The sequence below is a fragment of the Elephas maximus genome, chromosome 3 (genome assembly GCF_024166365.1).
Source record: "Elephas maximus indicus isolate mEleMax1 chromosome 3, mEleMax1 primary haplotype, whole genome shotgun sequence".
Lineage (NCBI taxonomy): Eukaryota > Metazoa > Chordata > Mammalia > Proboscidea > Elephantidae > Elephas > Elephas maximus.
In genome coordinates, this window is record NC_064821.1 from 1,274,173 (window position 1) to 1,291,289 (window position 17,117).

General features: G+C 54.8%; 1 protein-coding gene across 1 annotated transcript; it reads left to right on the forward strand.

The window, feature by feature from the left end:
* The first annotated feature begins 2,620 nt into the window (after nt 1-2,620).
* PLK5 (polo like kinase 5 (inactive)) lies at nt 2,621-15,678 on the forward strand. The gene is given in 15 exon segments (XM_049875772.1): nt 2,621-2,728; nt 3,703-3,816; nt 3,991-4,112; nt 4,907-5,043; nt 5,135-5,222; nt 5,319-5,414; nt 6,180-6,378; nt 6,514-6,640; nt 6,902-6,978; nt 7,496-7,580; nt 7,772-7,849; nt 10,165-10,268; nt 10,271-10,321; nt 14,244-14,354; nt 15,493-15,678. Coding segments are annotated over 15 exon segments (1,683 nt in total).
* Nucleotides 15,679-17,117: the final 1,439 nt, after the last annotated feature.

Below are 17,117 nucleotides of genomic sequence, written 5' to 3' on the forward strand. Positions count from 1 at the left end.
TTCTGGACATTTCACAGAAATGGAATCACGCCATGTATGGCCTTTCGTGTCTGACTTATTTCGCTCAGCAGCACGTTTTGGGGGTTCATCCACGGTGCAGCATGTGTCAGAGCTTCACTCCTTTTTATGGCTAAACCACGTTCCCTTGTACGACGGGCCACGTTGTGTTTATTGGTATGTTACTCCACTTTCTTTGGCACCGAAGCCCTCGCCCCTCCTGGCCTTCCGGCCTTTATTTCCGACTGCGTGTTTCCTGTTCCCCTCTCCCCTCCAGGATGTCACCCTCTCCACCGCTCACCATTTGGTCTGTTAGTTGCCCCCCAGTGTCTGGCGCTCATTAGGTAAATGTGTTAACAAATGAATGAGGAAGATGGAGAGGAGGATGAGAACAAGGACAAGAGGGGCTTCAGGAAGTGTTTCTGGGGAGAACCAGGATGGGACAGAGGGGTGGGTTCACCTGAAGCCAAAGCTGTCCCAGGCCTTCGGAGAGAAGGTGCGGCATGGGGTGGCCCATCCCCAGCTGCCCCTGGAAGCCCCTGAGGCCAGGCTGGGGCAGGCAGTGAGGCAGGGGCAGGCGGGCACTGGGGGCAACTGGTCAGAGGGGCTCAGGCAGGCTGGGGAACGGGTCCCAGCTCAGAGGGATGCTGGCCAGGACAAGGAGCCCTCCTGGTTCCACAGTGGTGGCTCAGTCAGAAAATACAGTGGGCGGGAAGGAGAGGCCAAGGGAGCCTGGGAGAGAGCTGGTCCCTGGGCAGAAGGCATCAGCTGACCCAGCTTCAAGGCGCAGGGCCAGCGTCTTCTGACTTCTCCTCTGCTGGGTGTTTGGGCAGCTCAGTGCCCGCCTCAGCACGAGGGCTCCACCTGGCACCTCTCCCGGGGCTGCTGGGGTGGGGTGTCTTGGGGACTGCATGGGGGGGCCGGGGTCAAGGGCTCCAGCTGGGACCCAGTCACCTGCAGCCTGGCAATCCTGTGCTTTCATGTGCCTTCTCTGGCCTTACCTACCTCACGGACAGGGCTTCCAGGAGCCTTCCTTGACCCCCAATGTGGTGAAGTCTCGGATGATCTCCTTGTAGTCCCTTAAACCTTTGTCATTTTTTGAGGGCCAGGCAGGGTCTGTCTTGGGCATATTGAGCCCAGCACAGGCTCTGCACACAGTAGATGCTTCGTGAGTACCTGAATTAATGCACGTGGATGGATTTACGGTCTCCAGAGGGAACTGGCTGTCTCCCCTTGTGGATTCCGGGGTGACAGTGATGACACGGCTGAGGCTCCCCCATTCCCCTGAGCTGCCCACCTTCCGGTATGCTGCACGTGGTTCTCATTAGCAGGGGACTCGGGCCACAGCCAGCTGGCCCCTAGCCCTGCTGGCCTGGAATCCTTGGCTAGACCCCTAGGAAAGTGGTGGAGTCCTACTCTACCACACACACTGGGGCCCCCTGAGGGGCCCCCTATGCTCTGGGCACCCCAACTTGACGAACCACATCAGGCAGGCCCACAACAACTCAGAGGGTGTTTTCTGTCCCCTGGTGGTGTGGCCGGCCCGATACGAAAATCTGTTCTCTGGAAAATTCCGAAGGCTGATTCCAGCCACACAGAGTCCTGCTAACCCCGCCCCACTCATGGAGTTATGTAATGTTTGGGGATTAATGCCTCGCAAGCACAGACAGCTGCCTGGATTCAAATCCTGCCGGTGTCCCTTCCTGGCTGGGTAAGCGATTTAACCTCTCTGAGCCTCAGTGTGCTCACATGTAAAATGGGGGCAAGACTGTTCCAGGGTCCCAGGGTTGAAGAAAGGCTGAACTGGGAGAAAGCAAGGAAAGGGGTTAGAGCTGAGTGTGGGGCATGACAAGGGCTCAGGGATGCCTCCCATGGCACCCAAGGGGGTCCAAACCGGTCCAATATCTTCTCATCAAACTGTCCCTCATACCCCATCTCTGGCCGCCCTGTGCCCCCAGTCCCAAACCCCAGTGTCAGCCCATCAGTCTCGCCAGACCTCAGCCCTGTCCCTGTCCCAGGCTTCACATCCACTAGCCCCGGCTTCTCTCCTCCTCTAAATCCTGCCATAGCTCCCCAGAGCCATTGGGCTCAAGTCTCACATTATCAGGCAGGACCCAGGACACAGAGATGGATAACGCCCTAGACACACAGCGCGTTCAGGCACACACACCCGGACACACAAAGCCACACAACACACACCTGGAGCCACAACACGGCACACTGCCACACAGGAAGGCACACAAAGCCAGCAGCAGGAACACAGACACACACGTTCAGGAAGAACAGACACGCGCCCCGTGCGCACCGTGGGAAAGGCCGGCGATGCGGATGGATCCTTCTGGGGCTCAGTTTCCTGCTCGGTAAAATGGGCGCTCCAACAGTTCCCAGCCCTAGGGAGCTATCCCTGTCCCCGGCCTCCCTGCCGCCCTGCGTCCCAGCACGCCCAGGCGTCCCCCACGCACCGGCCCCCTCCCGCCGCGGGCCAACCCAGGAGCGCCCGGACTCCGCCTTTCCCTGCCCCTGCGGCCAATGAGACGCACCCCGGTGTCGGCGGTCCCCAGAGCCGCGGTGGCGCGGGCGCGGGGTCTGCCGAGGCTGCGCCAGCGCCAGTCCCCAGGGCGCGATGGAGCCCGGGCTGCGGCGGCGGCGCAGGAGTCGCCAGCTGGTGGCCTCCTTCCTTCGCGACCCGGGCTCGGGTCGCGTCTACCGGCGCGGGAAGCTGATCGGCAAGGTGGGGGGCACCCTCCCCGGGTCCGGGTCCCCGGCGGGGGCGCGCGCAATCGGGCGGCGCGGGGCGCAGGACGCGCGGTTTTGTCTGGGCGCCGGGCTTGGGTCCTGGCGAGTTAGGGGTCTCCCCGAGAGTTCGGGGTCTGGGGGTCAGAGTCCGTGGCGCGGATCCTGTGGCGGGAACGGCGTCTGGAGTGTTGTGCTGTGTGTCCAGGGGTTGAGTGGCCAGGGGTGTGATGGGTCTTGGTGCCTTCCTGTGTGACTCAGTGCTGTGTGGTGTCTCCAGGTGTGTGATGCGTGGTTTTGTGTGTTCAGGTGTGTGTCTGATATGTTGTGTGTCTCAGTGTGTTATAAATCTCTGTGCCCTCTGTGTGTCCGTGTGCTGTGTTGTGTATCCTGTGTTGTGCTGTGTGTCCATGTGTTGTGTTGTGTATCTTGTGTGTCCTGCATTGTGTTCATGTGTTGTGTTGTGTGTCTCTGTGTTGTGTATCTGTGTGTTGAATTGTGTATCTTGTGTTGTGCGTCCATGTGTTGTGTGCCTGTGCGTTGTGTATCTTGTGTTGTGTATTCTGCATTGTGTGTTCATGTGTTGTGTTGTGTGTCTGTATTGTGTATCTGTGTGTCATATTATGTATTTTGTGTGACCTGCATTGTGTGTTCATGTGTCATGTTGTGTGTCCTGCATTGTGTCCATGTGTTGTGTGTCCTGCATTGTGTGTCCATGTGTTGTGTGTCCACCCATGTGTTGTAGTATGTGTCTGTGTTGTGTCTTTATGTTGTGTCTATGCTGTGTGTCCAGGTATGAGGGTATGAGCTGTGTGTCCACGTTTCTCAGAGTGTATCCAGTGACAGGTGTGTGTGAAGGGACCTGGCCACACCTGGTTCCCTGGCAGCCTCGTGCCTCTGCCCTGCTCAGGCCACCTGTCTGCACACTTGTGTCCGCTTGTCCACTGAGTGGGCTAATCCCCTTCCCCACAGGGTGCCTTCAGCCGCTGCTACAAGCTAACAGACATGTCCACCAGTGCTGTCTTTGCCCTCAAGGTGGTGCCACGTGGTGGGGGCGGGGCTGGGCGGCTGCCTCCAGGAGGGAAGGTACAAGCCCCCATCCACATCCCGAGAAGCCCCACACCCAAAGCGGGTCCCCAGAGTGGTTCCTGCCCTTTGTGTGTGTGGGGAGAGTGTACACCTGTTGACATGAATCCTGGGGTGTGTGCCCTCGGGGCACGTCCACCGGCGGGTGTGCACACGTGGAGGCCATGCCCACAGGTGGAGCGTGAGATCGCTCTGCACAGCCATCTGCGACACCGCAACATTGTGGCCTTCCATGGACACTTCGCTGACCGCGACCACGTGTACATGGTGCTGGAGTACTGCAGCCGCCAGGTGCCCTGGGGGAGAGCTGCGGGTGAGGGGAAGTGAGAAGGAGAAGGAGCAGGCAGTGGCCACTCCATGTCTACTGTGCCCATCTGTGTCCACCTGTACTTACCTGTTTCTACTGTGTCCATATGCCCATTATGGGACCTCTACCAGTGTCTGGTCATCAGTGCTTCCTATGCCCACAAATACCCATCTGTGCCCATCTTTCACTCACCTGTGTCCACCTAGGCACTTGATTCATCTAGGCACACCTGAGATCGCCTGTCTCTACCCGTGCCCATCTTATGCTGTGGTTGTCTTAACTTGTTTGTTTCTACTTGGACCCACCTGAACTCATCCATGCTCACCTGTGCCCACCTGAGCTTACCTGTGCTCACCTGTGTTGATCCGTGCTCACCCCACACTCAGGCATGCCCACATTGGCCCAGTTGAACTTAGTTGTGCCTTCATAGATGCCTTGAACTTACTTTGTCCACTTAAGTACTCCTGAGCTACCTGTGTCACTTGTGCCCAGCTTATGCCCATTCTGTGTTCACCTGTGATCATATGGTCATTTTCGAACTCACCTGTGGCCATTTTGTGCCCATCTGAACTCCTGTGTTTCTACTTGGGCTCATCTGAACTTACCCATGCTCACCTATGTCCACCTGAGCTCACCTGTGCTCGTTTGTGTCCATCCCACATCTGCCATGCCTAGCTTGGCCAAGTCGAACTTACCTTTGCCTTCTTGGGCCCCTTGAACTTACAGTACCCACCTGCTCTGAGCTCACCTGTACCCATTACCTGAGCTCACCTGTGCCCGTTACCTGCAGTCCTTGGCCCATGTGCTGAAGGCCCGGCAGACCCTGACAGAGCCTGAGGTGCGCTATTATCTGCGGGGTCTGGTCAGCGGCCTGCATTATCTGCACCAGCAGCACATTGTGCACCGGGACCTGAAGCTCAGTGAGTGCCATGGAGGGGACCCTTGGGGGAGGGGAGCAGGAGCAAGGCTTCACCATCACCCCCAACCCCCACTCCTACCTCCCACCGGCAGGTAACTTCTTTCTGAACAAGAACATGGAGGTGAAGATAGGAGACCTAGGGCTGGCCGCCAGGGTGGGGCCGGGGGGCCGCTGCCACAGGTGAGACTGGGGAGACTCTGAGAAGTCCCTCTGGGTGGGCACAGATGAGACTCTGAGTCTGACAAGGGGGCCCAGCCCCCACTCTCCCTCTCTCAGAGTGCTCTGCGGGACTCCAAACTTCCTGGCCCCTGAGGTGGTCTCTAGGAATGGGCACTCCTGCCAGTCGGACATCTGGGCTCTGGGCTGCATCATGTGAGTGGTTCCCCAGGATCCCTGGGTCTGGGGACAGTGGGCAGGACTGCCCAGGTGGAGCCAGGTATGGGCAGGTGGGAGCACATACAGGCAAGTCAAGGCAGGTGTAAGTATGTGCCAAAACTAAACCTGTTGCCACTGAGTCAATTCTGACTCATAGCGACCCTATAGCAGAGGGTAGAACTGCCCCGTAGGGTTTCCAAGGAGAGACTGGTAGATTCGAACTGCTGACCTTTTGGTTAGCAGCCCAGCTCTTAACCACTGTGCCACCAGGGCTCCATTAAGCGTGTACAGGGAAGGCTGAATGAGGGGGTGGACAGGTGTGAGCATACACAGAACAGATGTAGGCAGGTGTGTGCAGGTGTGGGGAGGGGGAACACGCACCTGCCATCATTCAACCATGCAAGTGAGAATAGGGCGGATGTGGGGATGTGTATGAGGGAGGACAGGTGTGCTCAGGTGAGTGTAGATGTGGGCAGGTGGGAGTTTCACAGGTAGGTCAGGGCATGTGGGATTATGTACAATGGTCAGGAACATACAGAAGTGGGGCAGGTGTGAGCATGTAGAAATAAAACTGGAAAGGTGTATGCAGATATGGGACAGGAGCAGACAGTTGTGTAGACAGGTGCTGGTATCCCTGAGCGGGGCGGGGCTGTGTGGGTAGGTATGGCCAGGTGTGCACAGGCAGGTGCAAGTAAACCCTGGACAATGCCCAGGACAGATGCAAGCAGGCACCCAGGTTTCTGCCCCCTGCACCCCACCCAGGTACATGGTGCTGACCGGATCCCCGCCGTTCACGGCAGCACCACTGTCAGAGATGTACCAAAACATCCGTGAGGGCCGCTACCCTGAACCCACACATCTGTCGCCCAACGCTCGCAGCCTCATAGCCCGCCTCCTGGCGCCCAACCCGGCGGAGCGGCCCAGCCTTGACCAGGTGCTGCAGGATGATTTCTTCACACAGGTGGGCAGTCCCTGTGCCATGTGGCCTGGTCGTGATATTTTCTTCAGGAAGGAGCGAAGCACCCAGGTGTTTCAGGTGCAGGGGCTGGGAGCAGGTGACCTGAGCCTGGTACTGATCCTGACGCTCCTTCTGAAGGGTTTCACTCCAGACCGGCTGCCCCCTCACTCCTGCCACAGCACCCCCATCTTTGCCATCCCCCAGCCCCTGGGCAGGCTTTTCCGGAAGGTGGGCCAGCTGCTGCTGACTCAGTGCCGGCCACCCTGTGAGTACCCTACCTGCCCATACCTGCCCACCTCCGCCTGCACCCCCAGCACTTGCTCTCACTGCCCACGCCTGCCCCACATCTGCCTACAGCTTCCCTCACCTGCCCATACCTCTCACCTGCTTCTACCTGCCTGACACCTGTCCCAGCCCTCACACACCTGGCCAGACCCCCCACCTGCTCCACAATGTCTCCACACCCATGGCAGAGGTGGATGTGGGGTCCAGACCTGCCCCCCACATGTCCTCGCACCTTCCCCAGGCCCCTTCACTCCCAAAGAGACCCCAGGACCAGGAGAAGAGGGTCCGGAGCCTGACTCCATGGACTGGAGCAGTGAGGTGAAGAGCCGGGGCTGGGGGCACATGCACAGGTCTGGACAGGTGTACCCAGGGCATCCCTCTCCCAAGAGCCCTGGGGGTTTGCCCTGACCACCTCCAAACCCCCTCCACACACAGGCTTCCCTACACCTCTGGACTGAGGTCCACCTCTTCTGGGTCCCCAGCTCTGGACCCCATCCTCTGACCCACCACCCATGGGGGTGGGGCCCATTTGTGTCCAGCTCTGTGCCCCTGGCCTGGGGGTTTCCCAAGGGCCGGATCCCACCACCGTAATTCCATCTACTTCTTCATTCCATGCACACTTATTGAATGTCTACTGTATGCCTTTGAGGCTTTCTGAGGTTACATCCCAGTGGAAGCCGGTCCGCCTGTATGCTGAGTCGGCTCAGGGCAGGGCTGGGTGAGGGAGAGGGCAGGGTGTCTCCTGGAGGGGCTGCAGGGTGTTTGGGGCCCCTCACCCACCTCAGGCCTCTCCCAGGGAGCTGGGCGGCCCCTCACCCCTCTGCTCTCTTTGCAGGCCTCCCTGTCTGAGAGAGGGGCTCTCTGCCCCGAGGTTCCCATCTGCCTGCTTACCCAAGGGACCCTCAGGAGTGACCCTGAGGGTGAGCAGATCTCTGCCTTTCAAGAGCCACAGCTCTTCTGGCCTCAGTTTTCCCACCTGTAAAATGGGAGTGCCGTAAGGAATCCTTCTGGGCCGAAAGTAGCATTTCCCTGGACAGACATGGGCAGCTGGCAGGAGCCAGGCCTGTCTGCCCCCTTCCCCTCCTGTCTCCCCACCTATCTGTCTCCCCAGGGTCTGAGGGGAGCTGGCGGCCAGAGGTGGAGGCAGCCATCCAGGGCCTGCTGCTCTGCCTGGACGCTGCCCCCCCAGGTAGGAGCCCCATCCAGCCCACAGAGGCCTCCTCTCTCTTAATGTCCCGGGAATGTTGCCCCCATCCCCATCCGGGCCCTTCCCAGGCATTCCTGGGGCTCCCCTGGGGGGGCAGGAAGGCGGCGGAATGAGAAGAAAGAGGCCTCAGGGCATTCGGACCCTTCTGTGCCTCAGTTTCCCCACCTGTAATCATAGTGATGGAGGTGGTCATTGTGCGCCATCTGGGACTTTGTGAGGTCCTTTCACACATATCTTACAATGACCGTAAGGAGCCCAGGTGGCGCAACAGTGAAGTGCTCCGTGGGAGGGAGACCTGGTGATCTGCTGCCATAAAGATTGCAGCCCAGGGGACCCTATGAGGCAGCTCTGCTCTGTCCCGCGGGGCCGCTATGAGTTGAAAATCGACTCGATGGCACCCAACAACAACCGTTATCTTTATTTCGGGTGACGTGTTGTGAGGTGTCTTAAGGGCACAATCAGTTCCTTAGGGCCTGGGTCTCTCAAGCCCTTAATCCTGTCCCGTTTGAGAGCCAGAGAGGAACTGAGGGAGGAAATGCAACATTGGACTTTGGCCAACACCAAGCCCCCGTCCCTGAGTCCCAGGACCCCAAACCTCCACCAGCCCACAATGTCCTGCCCCAACCCCCATGGAGAAACCATAAAAAAGAAACCTGTTCCCATCAAGTCAATTCCGACTCGTAGTGACCCTATAGAACAGAGCAGAGCTGCTCTGTAGGGTTTCCAAGGAGCAGTTGGTAGATTTGAGCTGCCAGCCTTTTGGTTAGCAGCAAAGCTCTTAACCACGGCGCCACCAGGACTCCGCAGAGAGGGAGCCCTGAACTGCAGACCAGGTCCGCCGTCCTCCCTTCAAGCCTTTTCTATATCACGTCGGCCCATCTCCCTTCTTTTCCAGCCTCCCCCGCCTGTGGAGCCCAAGAAAGGCCCCACATTTTAAAGTTTCCCTGGAGCCACCCTTTTTTTCCAATTTTTAATAACCATTAAAAAATCATTTTAGACTTGCAGAAAAGTGGCAAAGATCATGCAGAGAGTGCCTGCCTACCCCTCACCCAGTGTCCCCTCCTGCAAGCATCTTCTGTCACCATGGTGTTTGTCACGGCGGAGAAACTGACGCGGGGACTTTATTCAATATCACCTGGTTTTCCACCAATGTCCTTTTTCTGTTCCGGGGATTCCACATTGCACTGATCACTTTTTATTTATTTTCATGTCATCTTTTAAATTTTAATACATTTTTTATTTTATTGTTGTTGAAAATAGACACAGCAAAACACACCCCCTTTGACAGTTTCTGCACATACAATTCAGTGACATCGATTATGTCCTTTAAGCTGTGACCGTTCTCACCCTCCTTCTCAATTGTCCCTCCCCCACTAACATACACTCACTGCCCCCAAGCTTCCTATCTCAGCTTTCGAGTTCCTGTTGTCAATTTGACCTCATATAACCACCAAAAAAAACAAACGCCTTGCTGTCGAGTCAATTCTGACTCACAGTGACCCTATAGGACAGAGTAGAACCGCCCTGTAGGGTTGCCAAGGAGCAGCTGGTGAATTCGAACTGCTGACCTTTTGGTTAGCAGCCTTGGCTCGCCGTAGCTCTTAACCACTGCCCCACCAGTGCTCCTGATCCCATGTACCTGTTGCCGTTGAGTGGATTCCAACTCATAGTGACCCTATAGGACAAAGTAGAAGTGCCCATAGGGTTTCCAAGGAGTCCAGTATGGACTCCAACTGGTGAGCTTTTGCTTAGCGGCCGTTGCTCTTAATGACTCCACCATCGGGGTTTCCCCTGATCCCATATAGATAGTCCTTAAAAGACCACGAAAATAAGCTAAACTATTGTTTGGTTTAAAGAAGACTTCAGGGGGTAGTTTTGCTTTAAGGTTTAAAGATGACCTCAGGGCAATAGTTTCAGGGGTTCATTGAAACTCCGTGGCTCCAGAAGGTCTGGATTCCATGAGAACTTCAAATTTTGTACTGAATTTTCCCCCTTTGGATCAAAATCCTTTTTTAATAAAAATTAAACAAAGCCTTATAGCGTGATAAGCATTCCAGAAGCAGCTTGTAATCCCAGGGTCCCCAGTACTTTCCTGAAAGGTGAGGAGGGCTGGTTGTTTGTTTCTTGGGCTCCTTTCATTATCCCCTCGGCCTGCAGTCCCACTATTAAAGCCACCAAGCCTTGGAACAGGTTTGTTTTTGGGGGGGTTATATGGGATCAAACTGACAATAGTCCCTGCCCAGGCCGCCAGGCCGGCCCCCCACCTGCAGCTCAGCTTACCTCATCTTTGTGCCCAGCCACACAGGACCCCCCAGGAGAGCAGCGGCCCCTTCTCTGGGCCCCCAAGTGGGTGGAATACTCCAGCAAGTACGGCTTCGGCTACCAGCTGTCGGACGGGGGCAGTGGGGTCCTGCTCCGAGACGGCACCCACATGGCCCTGCGCCCCCCAGGGGGGTAAGTAGTGAGGCTCCTGTCCCCCGGGAGGCGGGCTGTCCCTTCGCCTTCCTTCCTTCATTCCTCAGCTATTTAGTAAGCACCGACTGTGTGCACCTACACAGCCTGGTGGAGGAGACAATGCTAAACAAATGAATGACTAAGTTGATTTCAGGTAGCACTTTTCTGAAAGAACGTGAAGAAGGTGAGGTGGCAGGGAGGGAGGGGAGGCGACTCTTGATAGCATGATTGGGGAAGGCCTCTTGGAGGAGGTGACATTCAGGCAAGACATGGATGACAAGAAGGAGGCCATCAGGCGCAGCATTGCAGCCACAGGGAACAACATGTGCAAAGGCCCTGAAGCAGGACTGAGGCTGGCAGGTTTGAGGTACAGTGAGAAAGCTGGAGTAAGCGAGGAAAGACAGGAGGACTTGACGTTATAGTCCCTGCAGGCCACTGGAGGGTCACAGTGGTGGCCATAGAGGGCTGGGAGGGGCTGGATTCTGGACTTCATTTGAAGGTGGGAAGGATGGAGCCACCATCAGCCGAGATGGGAAGATGCCAGAAGGGTGGCTTGGGGCTGATCGAGACCCCAGTATGGACACGCTGAGGTTAACGGGCAGAGACGTCTCAGAGGAGACGCTGAGTCAAGGGCTGGCTCCATGGGTCAGATTCAAGCGGGGGGGAGGGGACAAGGGGGTGTCATAGTTCCCTAGGACTGCTGTAACAAAATAGACCATGAGTGGATGGCTTTCAAGAACAGGTATTTAGTTTCTCACAGTTTTGGAGGCCAGAAGTCCCCGGGTGGAGCAAACGGTTAAGCACTTGCTTACTAGCTGAAAGGTTGGCTGTTTGAATCCACTCAAAGACACGTCGGAAGACAGACCTGGTGATCTGCTTCCGAAAGGTGGTGGTGGTTGTTAGGTGCGGTTGAGCTGGTTCTGACTCATAGTGACCCCATATACAACAGAACGAAACACTGCCCAGTCCTGCGCCATCCTCACAATCGTTATGCTTGAGCCTACTGTTGAAGCCACTGTGTCGGTCCATCTCACTGAGTTGTTGTTGTTAGGTGCCGTTGAGTCGGTTCTGACTCATAGCTACCCTAGGTACCACAGAACGAGACACTGCCCAGTCCTGCACCATCCTTACAATCATTGTTATGCTTGAGTCCATTATTGCAGCCACTGTGTCAATCCATCTTGTTGAGGGTCTTCCTCTTTTCCGCTGACCCTGTACTTTGCCAAGCATGATGTCCTTCTCCAGGGACTCATCCCTCCTGACAACATGTCCAAAGTATGTAAGATGCAGTCTTGCCATCCTTGCTTCTAAGGACCACTCTGGTTGTACTTCTTCCAAGACCAAATTTATTCATTCTTCTGGCAGTCCGTGGTATATTCAATATTCTTCGCCAACACCATAATTCAAAAGCGTCAACTCTTCTTCAGTCTTCCTTATTCATTGTCCAGCTTTCACATGCATGTGCTGCGATTGGAAATATCATGGCTTGGGGCAGGTGCACCTTAGTCTTCAGGGTGACATCTTTGCTCTTCAACACTTTAAAGAGGTCCTTTGCAGATTTACCCAATGCAATGCGTCTTTTGATTTCTTGACTACTGCTTCCGTACGTGTTGATTGTGGACCCAAGTAAAACGAAATCCTTGACAACTTCAATCTTTTCTCTGTTTACCATGATGTTGCTCACTGGTCCAGCTGTGAGGATTTTTGTTTTCTTTATTTTGAGGTGCAATCCATACTGAAGGCTGTGGTCTTTGATCTTTATTAGTAAGTGCTTCAAGTCCTCTTTGCTTTCAGCAAGCAAGGCTGTGTCATCTGCATAACGCAGGTTGTTAGTGAGTCTTTCTCCAATCCTGATGCCCCGTTCTTCTTCATATAGTCCAGCTTCTCGGATTATTTGCTCAGCATACAGATTGAATAGGTATGGTGAACGGATACAACCCTGACACACACATTTCCTGACTTTAAAACAATCAATATCCCCTTGTTCTGTCTGAACAACCACCTCTTGATCTATGTAAAGGTTCCTCATGAGCACAATGAAGTGTTCTGGAATTCCCATTCTTCGCAGTGTTATCCATAGTTTGTTGTGATCCACACAGTCGAATGCCTTTGCATAGTCAATAAAACACAGGTAAACATCCTTCTGGTATTCTCTGCTTTCAGCCAGGATCCATCTGACATCAGCAATGATATCCCCGGTTCCACGTCCTCTTCTGAAACCGGCCTGAATTTCTGGCAGTTCCCTGTCGATATGCTGCTGCAGCCGTTTTTGAATGATCTTCAGCAGAATTTTGCTTGCGTGCAATATTAATGATATCGTTCTATAATTTCCACATTTGGTTGGATCACCTTTCTTGGGAATAGGCATAAATATGGATCTCTTCCAGTCAGTTGGCCAGGAAGCTGTCTTCCATATTTCTTGGCATAGACAAGTGAGCACCTCCAGAGCTGCATCTGTTTGTTGAAACATCTCAGTTGATATTCCATCAAATTATGTGAGACAAAGTCTCGCCATCCTCGATTCTAAGGAGCGTTCTGGCTGTACTTCTTCCAAGACGGATGTGTTCGTTCCTCTGGCTAATTATGTTGTCATCAATTTCAACTCATAGTGACCCTCTAAGACAGAGTAGAACTTCCCAATATAGTTTACAAGGAGTGGCTGGTGGATTTGAACTGCCCACCTTTTGGTTAGCAACAGAGCTCTTAACCACTGCGCCTCCAGGGCTCCGTGTTCTTCTGGCAGTCCATGCTGTATTCAGTCTTGTTTGCAACACCCTAATTCAAAGGGGTCAATGCTTCTTCCGTCTTGCTTACTCATTATCTAGCTTTCGCACGCATATGATGCTACTGAAAACTCTAGGGCTTGGTTCGGGAGCAGCTTAGTCCTCAGAGCAACATCTTTGCTTGTTAACACTTTGAAGAGCCCTTTTGCAGCTGATCTGCCCAAAGCAATACGTCGTTTCAGCCATGGAAACCTTAAGGGGCAGTTCTACTCTGCACACATGGGGTGACCACCAGTTGGAATTGACTAGACGGCAAGTAACAACAGCAGTCGGAATTCGGGGCACTGGCTCTGCGGAGGGGCGGGGGCCTTCTTTGTTGGTAACCCCACGGGTTCCCTGGTTTGTAGACGGGTCTTCACATGGCGTCTGTTCCCCCCGCCTCCGTGTGTGTCTCTGCGCCTGGTCTGCTCTTTTGAGAACTCAGAATGGGTTAGGTTTAGGATCCGCCCTACACTGCATTAATCTCGTTAACACAGCAGAAGGAAAACCCTATTTCCAAACAGGGTCATATTTACAGGCACGGGGGCCAGGGCATCAGTACATATTTTGTAGGTGCCGTCAAATCGATTCTGACTGGTGGCCATCCCATGCGTGTGGAGTAGAACTGCGCCATGGGGTTTTCAAGCCTGTGACCTTTCAGAAGTAGGTCGCCAGGCCTGTCTTCTGAGGCACCGCTGGGTGGGTTTGAACTGCCAACCTTTCAGTTAGCAGTGGAGCACATAGCCGTCTGCACCACCCGGGGCCTCAGATACATATTTGAAGGCACGTAATTCAGTCGTCACAGGCGATCAGAGGGCAGCTGCTCTTTAAGACAAGGTCTGAGTGGACGGAGCTGGGCGGGACGGTGTCCGTGGGCATGGGAGCCTGGGGACAGAGCCCTGCAGCTGACGCTGCCCGCTGGGCTCTCTCTCCAGCCAGGTCTGCTACGCATCCGACCGCGGGAAACTGGAGACGTTCACGCTGAGGGACGTGCCTGGTGCGCTGGGTGCCAAGTTAGCCGTCCTCCGTCTCTTCAGCCGTTACCTGCAGCAGCGGCTGTGGGAGGTGAGGCTGGCGGGGCGGATGGGGCGGGGCGGATGGGGCTGGGCGGCTGGTGACACCCGTGGCCCTGACCCCCGCGTGGCTGGGTCTGCCCACAGGACGGGGCCCTGCCTGGACCCACGCCGCCTGCCGGGCCCAGCCTCTGCCTCCTGAGTTTCCTGGTGTTTGGTCAGGCCTCGATGCTCCTCTTCAGTAACGGGACGGTGCAGGTGAGGGGACAGCGGGGTGGGGGCTGCCGCGTCCCCCTCGGATTGGATCATAGCGTGGCAGCTTTTCAGAAGCTCTAGGAGCCCCGAGCTTCCTGAAAAAGAAAAAAAGTGTTGACTCCGAAACCCAAGCCCGCCAAACCCAAACGAAAACATGTTGAAATAACAGCAAAATGCCATTTTCACTGCTCTTCCCGTGTGGTTAAATATAGCGCCTGTCATTTTGGTGGAAAATCATTTTTAGGTTCGATGTTTCCCAAGCAGCTCTGAGGGTTTCCAAGAAACCCAACCAGTCCTGAAACGTATTTCGAATGCAACCTTATAAAACACTGTCCTTTTCTGCAGTCAAAGTAAAAACCTACGTTTGAACTAGGGTGTGGTGTCTGGGCCAGGGTGGCCATGAGTTAGGGAGAAAGACTTGCAGAGGCTCTGCTTGGGAATTGGGGAGTTTAATACTCAGAGAGATACCCTGGTGACACAACAGCTAAGAGTTAGCGTGCTAACTCAAAGGTCGGTGGTAGGAACGCACCCAGCCTTGCTGTGGAAGAAAATCCTGGCAATCGACTTCCGTAAAGATTGATCCCTTGGCGTCAAGTTGATTCTGACTCCTAGTGACCCTGTAGGACAGAGTAGAACGGCCCCATAGGGTTTCCTAGGACCGAAGCAGGTGGCCAGGTCTTTCTCCTGCAGAGCTGCTGGGTGGGTTCAAACTGACCTTTTTGTTAGCAGCAGAGTGCTTAACCACTGCACCCCCAGGGCTCCCTCAGTAATGACTACAGTCTAGGAAACCCTATGGGACAGCTCTACTGTGTCACAGGGGGTCGCTAGGAGTCAGAATCCACTGGACTGCACCAATAACACCACTCAGAGAAGGAGAGCGATTTCCCCAAGGCCGCAGAGTTGCTGCATTAATGTGGGGGTCACACGGGGTGGCTATGGGTGGGGGTCTTCATCTGAGTCTCAGTTTCCCCTTCTGTAGAGTTGAGCTCTTGGCTCTGGACCCTAAGCACTTATAGGTGGGGCCGGCATACAGACCCAGCTCACAGTCCAGGGCCCTCCAATCCTTCCCCCTGAAGGCCCAGGACTGGGGGCAGCCTGGGGGTGGCTCGTTCCCTCAACCTCAACTCTCACCCTTCGGCAGGTCTGCTGCAGTGGTGAGCAGGCTCGGCTGGTGCTGAGTGGTGAGGGTGACAACCTGGTGCTCACGCTCTTGGAACAGGGCCGGCCTGGCACCTCCTACCCACTGGGCATCCTGCGGAGCCATGGCTGTGCCCCAGCTACCCGCCAGCGCCTTCACCATGCTCTCCGCATGCTTCAGAGCATCTAGTGGCCCTGAGGGTCAGCGTGGACCTTTATGTGATCCTGAGGGTCAGAGTGGACCCCTGCCTGATCCTGAGGGTCAGACTGGACCCCTGCCTGATCCTGAGGGTCAGACTGGACCTCTGTCTGACAATGCCAGGGACCCAGGCACCATTTCTCTCCCTGTGGCTTCCCCAGAGTGGGTGTCCTTGGGGGACATGCAGGGAGCATGGGGGCCGGGGTCCTTGCCTTGCGGCATGACTGTTCAACCCAGGTTTTTGTCTTGCCTTGTTTGTTTTTCATTAAAGAAATCTTGGCTCCGTACCCTGTGGTTGGCCTTTCTTGTGAGCACCAGAGACCTTATCGTGATAAGGGTGCAAGTGGCTTGTGATGTAGGGGCCACTGAAAAAATATATACTGTTCCCATCTGTCCAAAAAATACATCTGTGTGGGGGCGTGTGTATACGGGAGGCATCTGTGAAGATGTGAGCAAAGGGACATTTGTTGATACTTAAGAAACTACTGTTAAGTTTTTAAAGTGTGTAACTTTGTGTAGTTTTGTTTTAAAAGTGGTCTTATTCTTTAAGGCAGTGGTTCTCAGTGGGAGTGATTCTGCCCTCCGGAGACACTGGGTCATGTCCAGAGATGTGTGTGGGTGTCACACTGTGATGTACTACTGGCATCGAGTGGGTGGAGGCCAGGGACCGTACTCAACACCCTACAGTACACAAGAGGTCCCACTCCAGAGAAGGACCTGGCCCCAAATGTCAGCAGTGCTGAGGGGGAGGGACCCTGCATTTATTATTTGGGAATATATGGGCTTGCTCCCCGCTCATACGTTCACCAGAATAAACTCCTGATGGGTTAGATGATGTGAACCAGGGGGACCCTCCAGCTCCTGTGATTTCCCTCCTCCCTCCTCCCCACTACTGTGTGAATTTAAATGTAGGCAGCGTCCTAGGATGTCAATAGGTCAGATGGTTATGGGATGCAGAGTCTCTTGGGAGTCAGTTGTTGTTGTTAGGCACCCTTGAGTCGGTTCCGACTCACAGCAACCTGATGTACACCAGAAAAAAACACGCCCGGTCCTGCACCATCCTCACAGTCACTGTTATGCTTGAGCTTATTGTTGCAGCTACCGTGTCAGTCCATCTCCCTGACGGTCTTCCTCTTTTTCACGGACCCTCTACCAAGCATGATAGCCTTCTCCAGGGACTGGTCCCTCCTGACAACTTGTCCACCATGCTTGCTTCTAAGGAGCATTGTGGCTGTACTCCTTCCAAGACAGACTCATTTGTTCTTTTTGGCAGTCCATGGTATATTCAATATTTTTCACCAACAGCATAATTCAAAGGCGTCTACTCTTCTTCGGTCTTCCTTATTCATTGTCCAGCTTTCACACGCATATGACGCGATTGAAAATACCATGGCTTGGGTCAGGCGCACCTTAGTCTTCAGGGTGACATC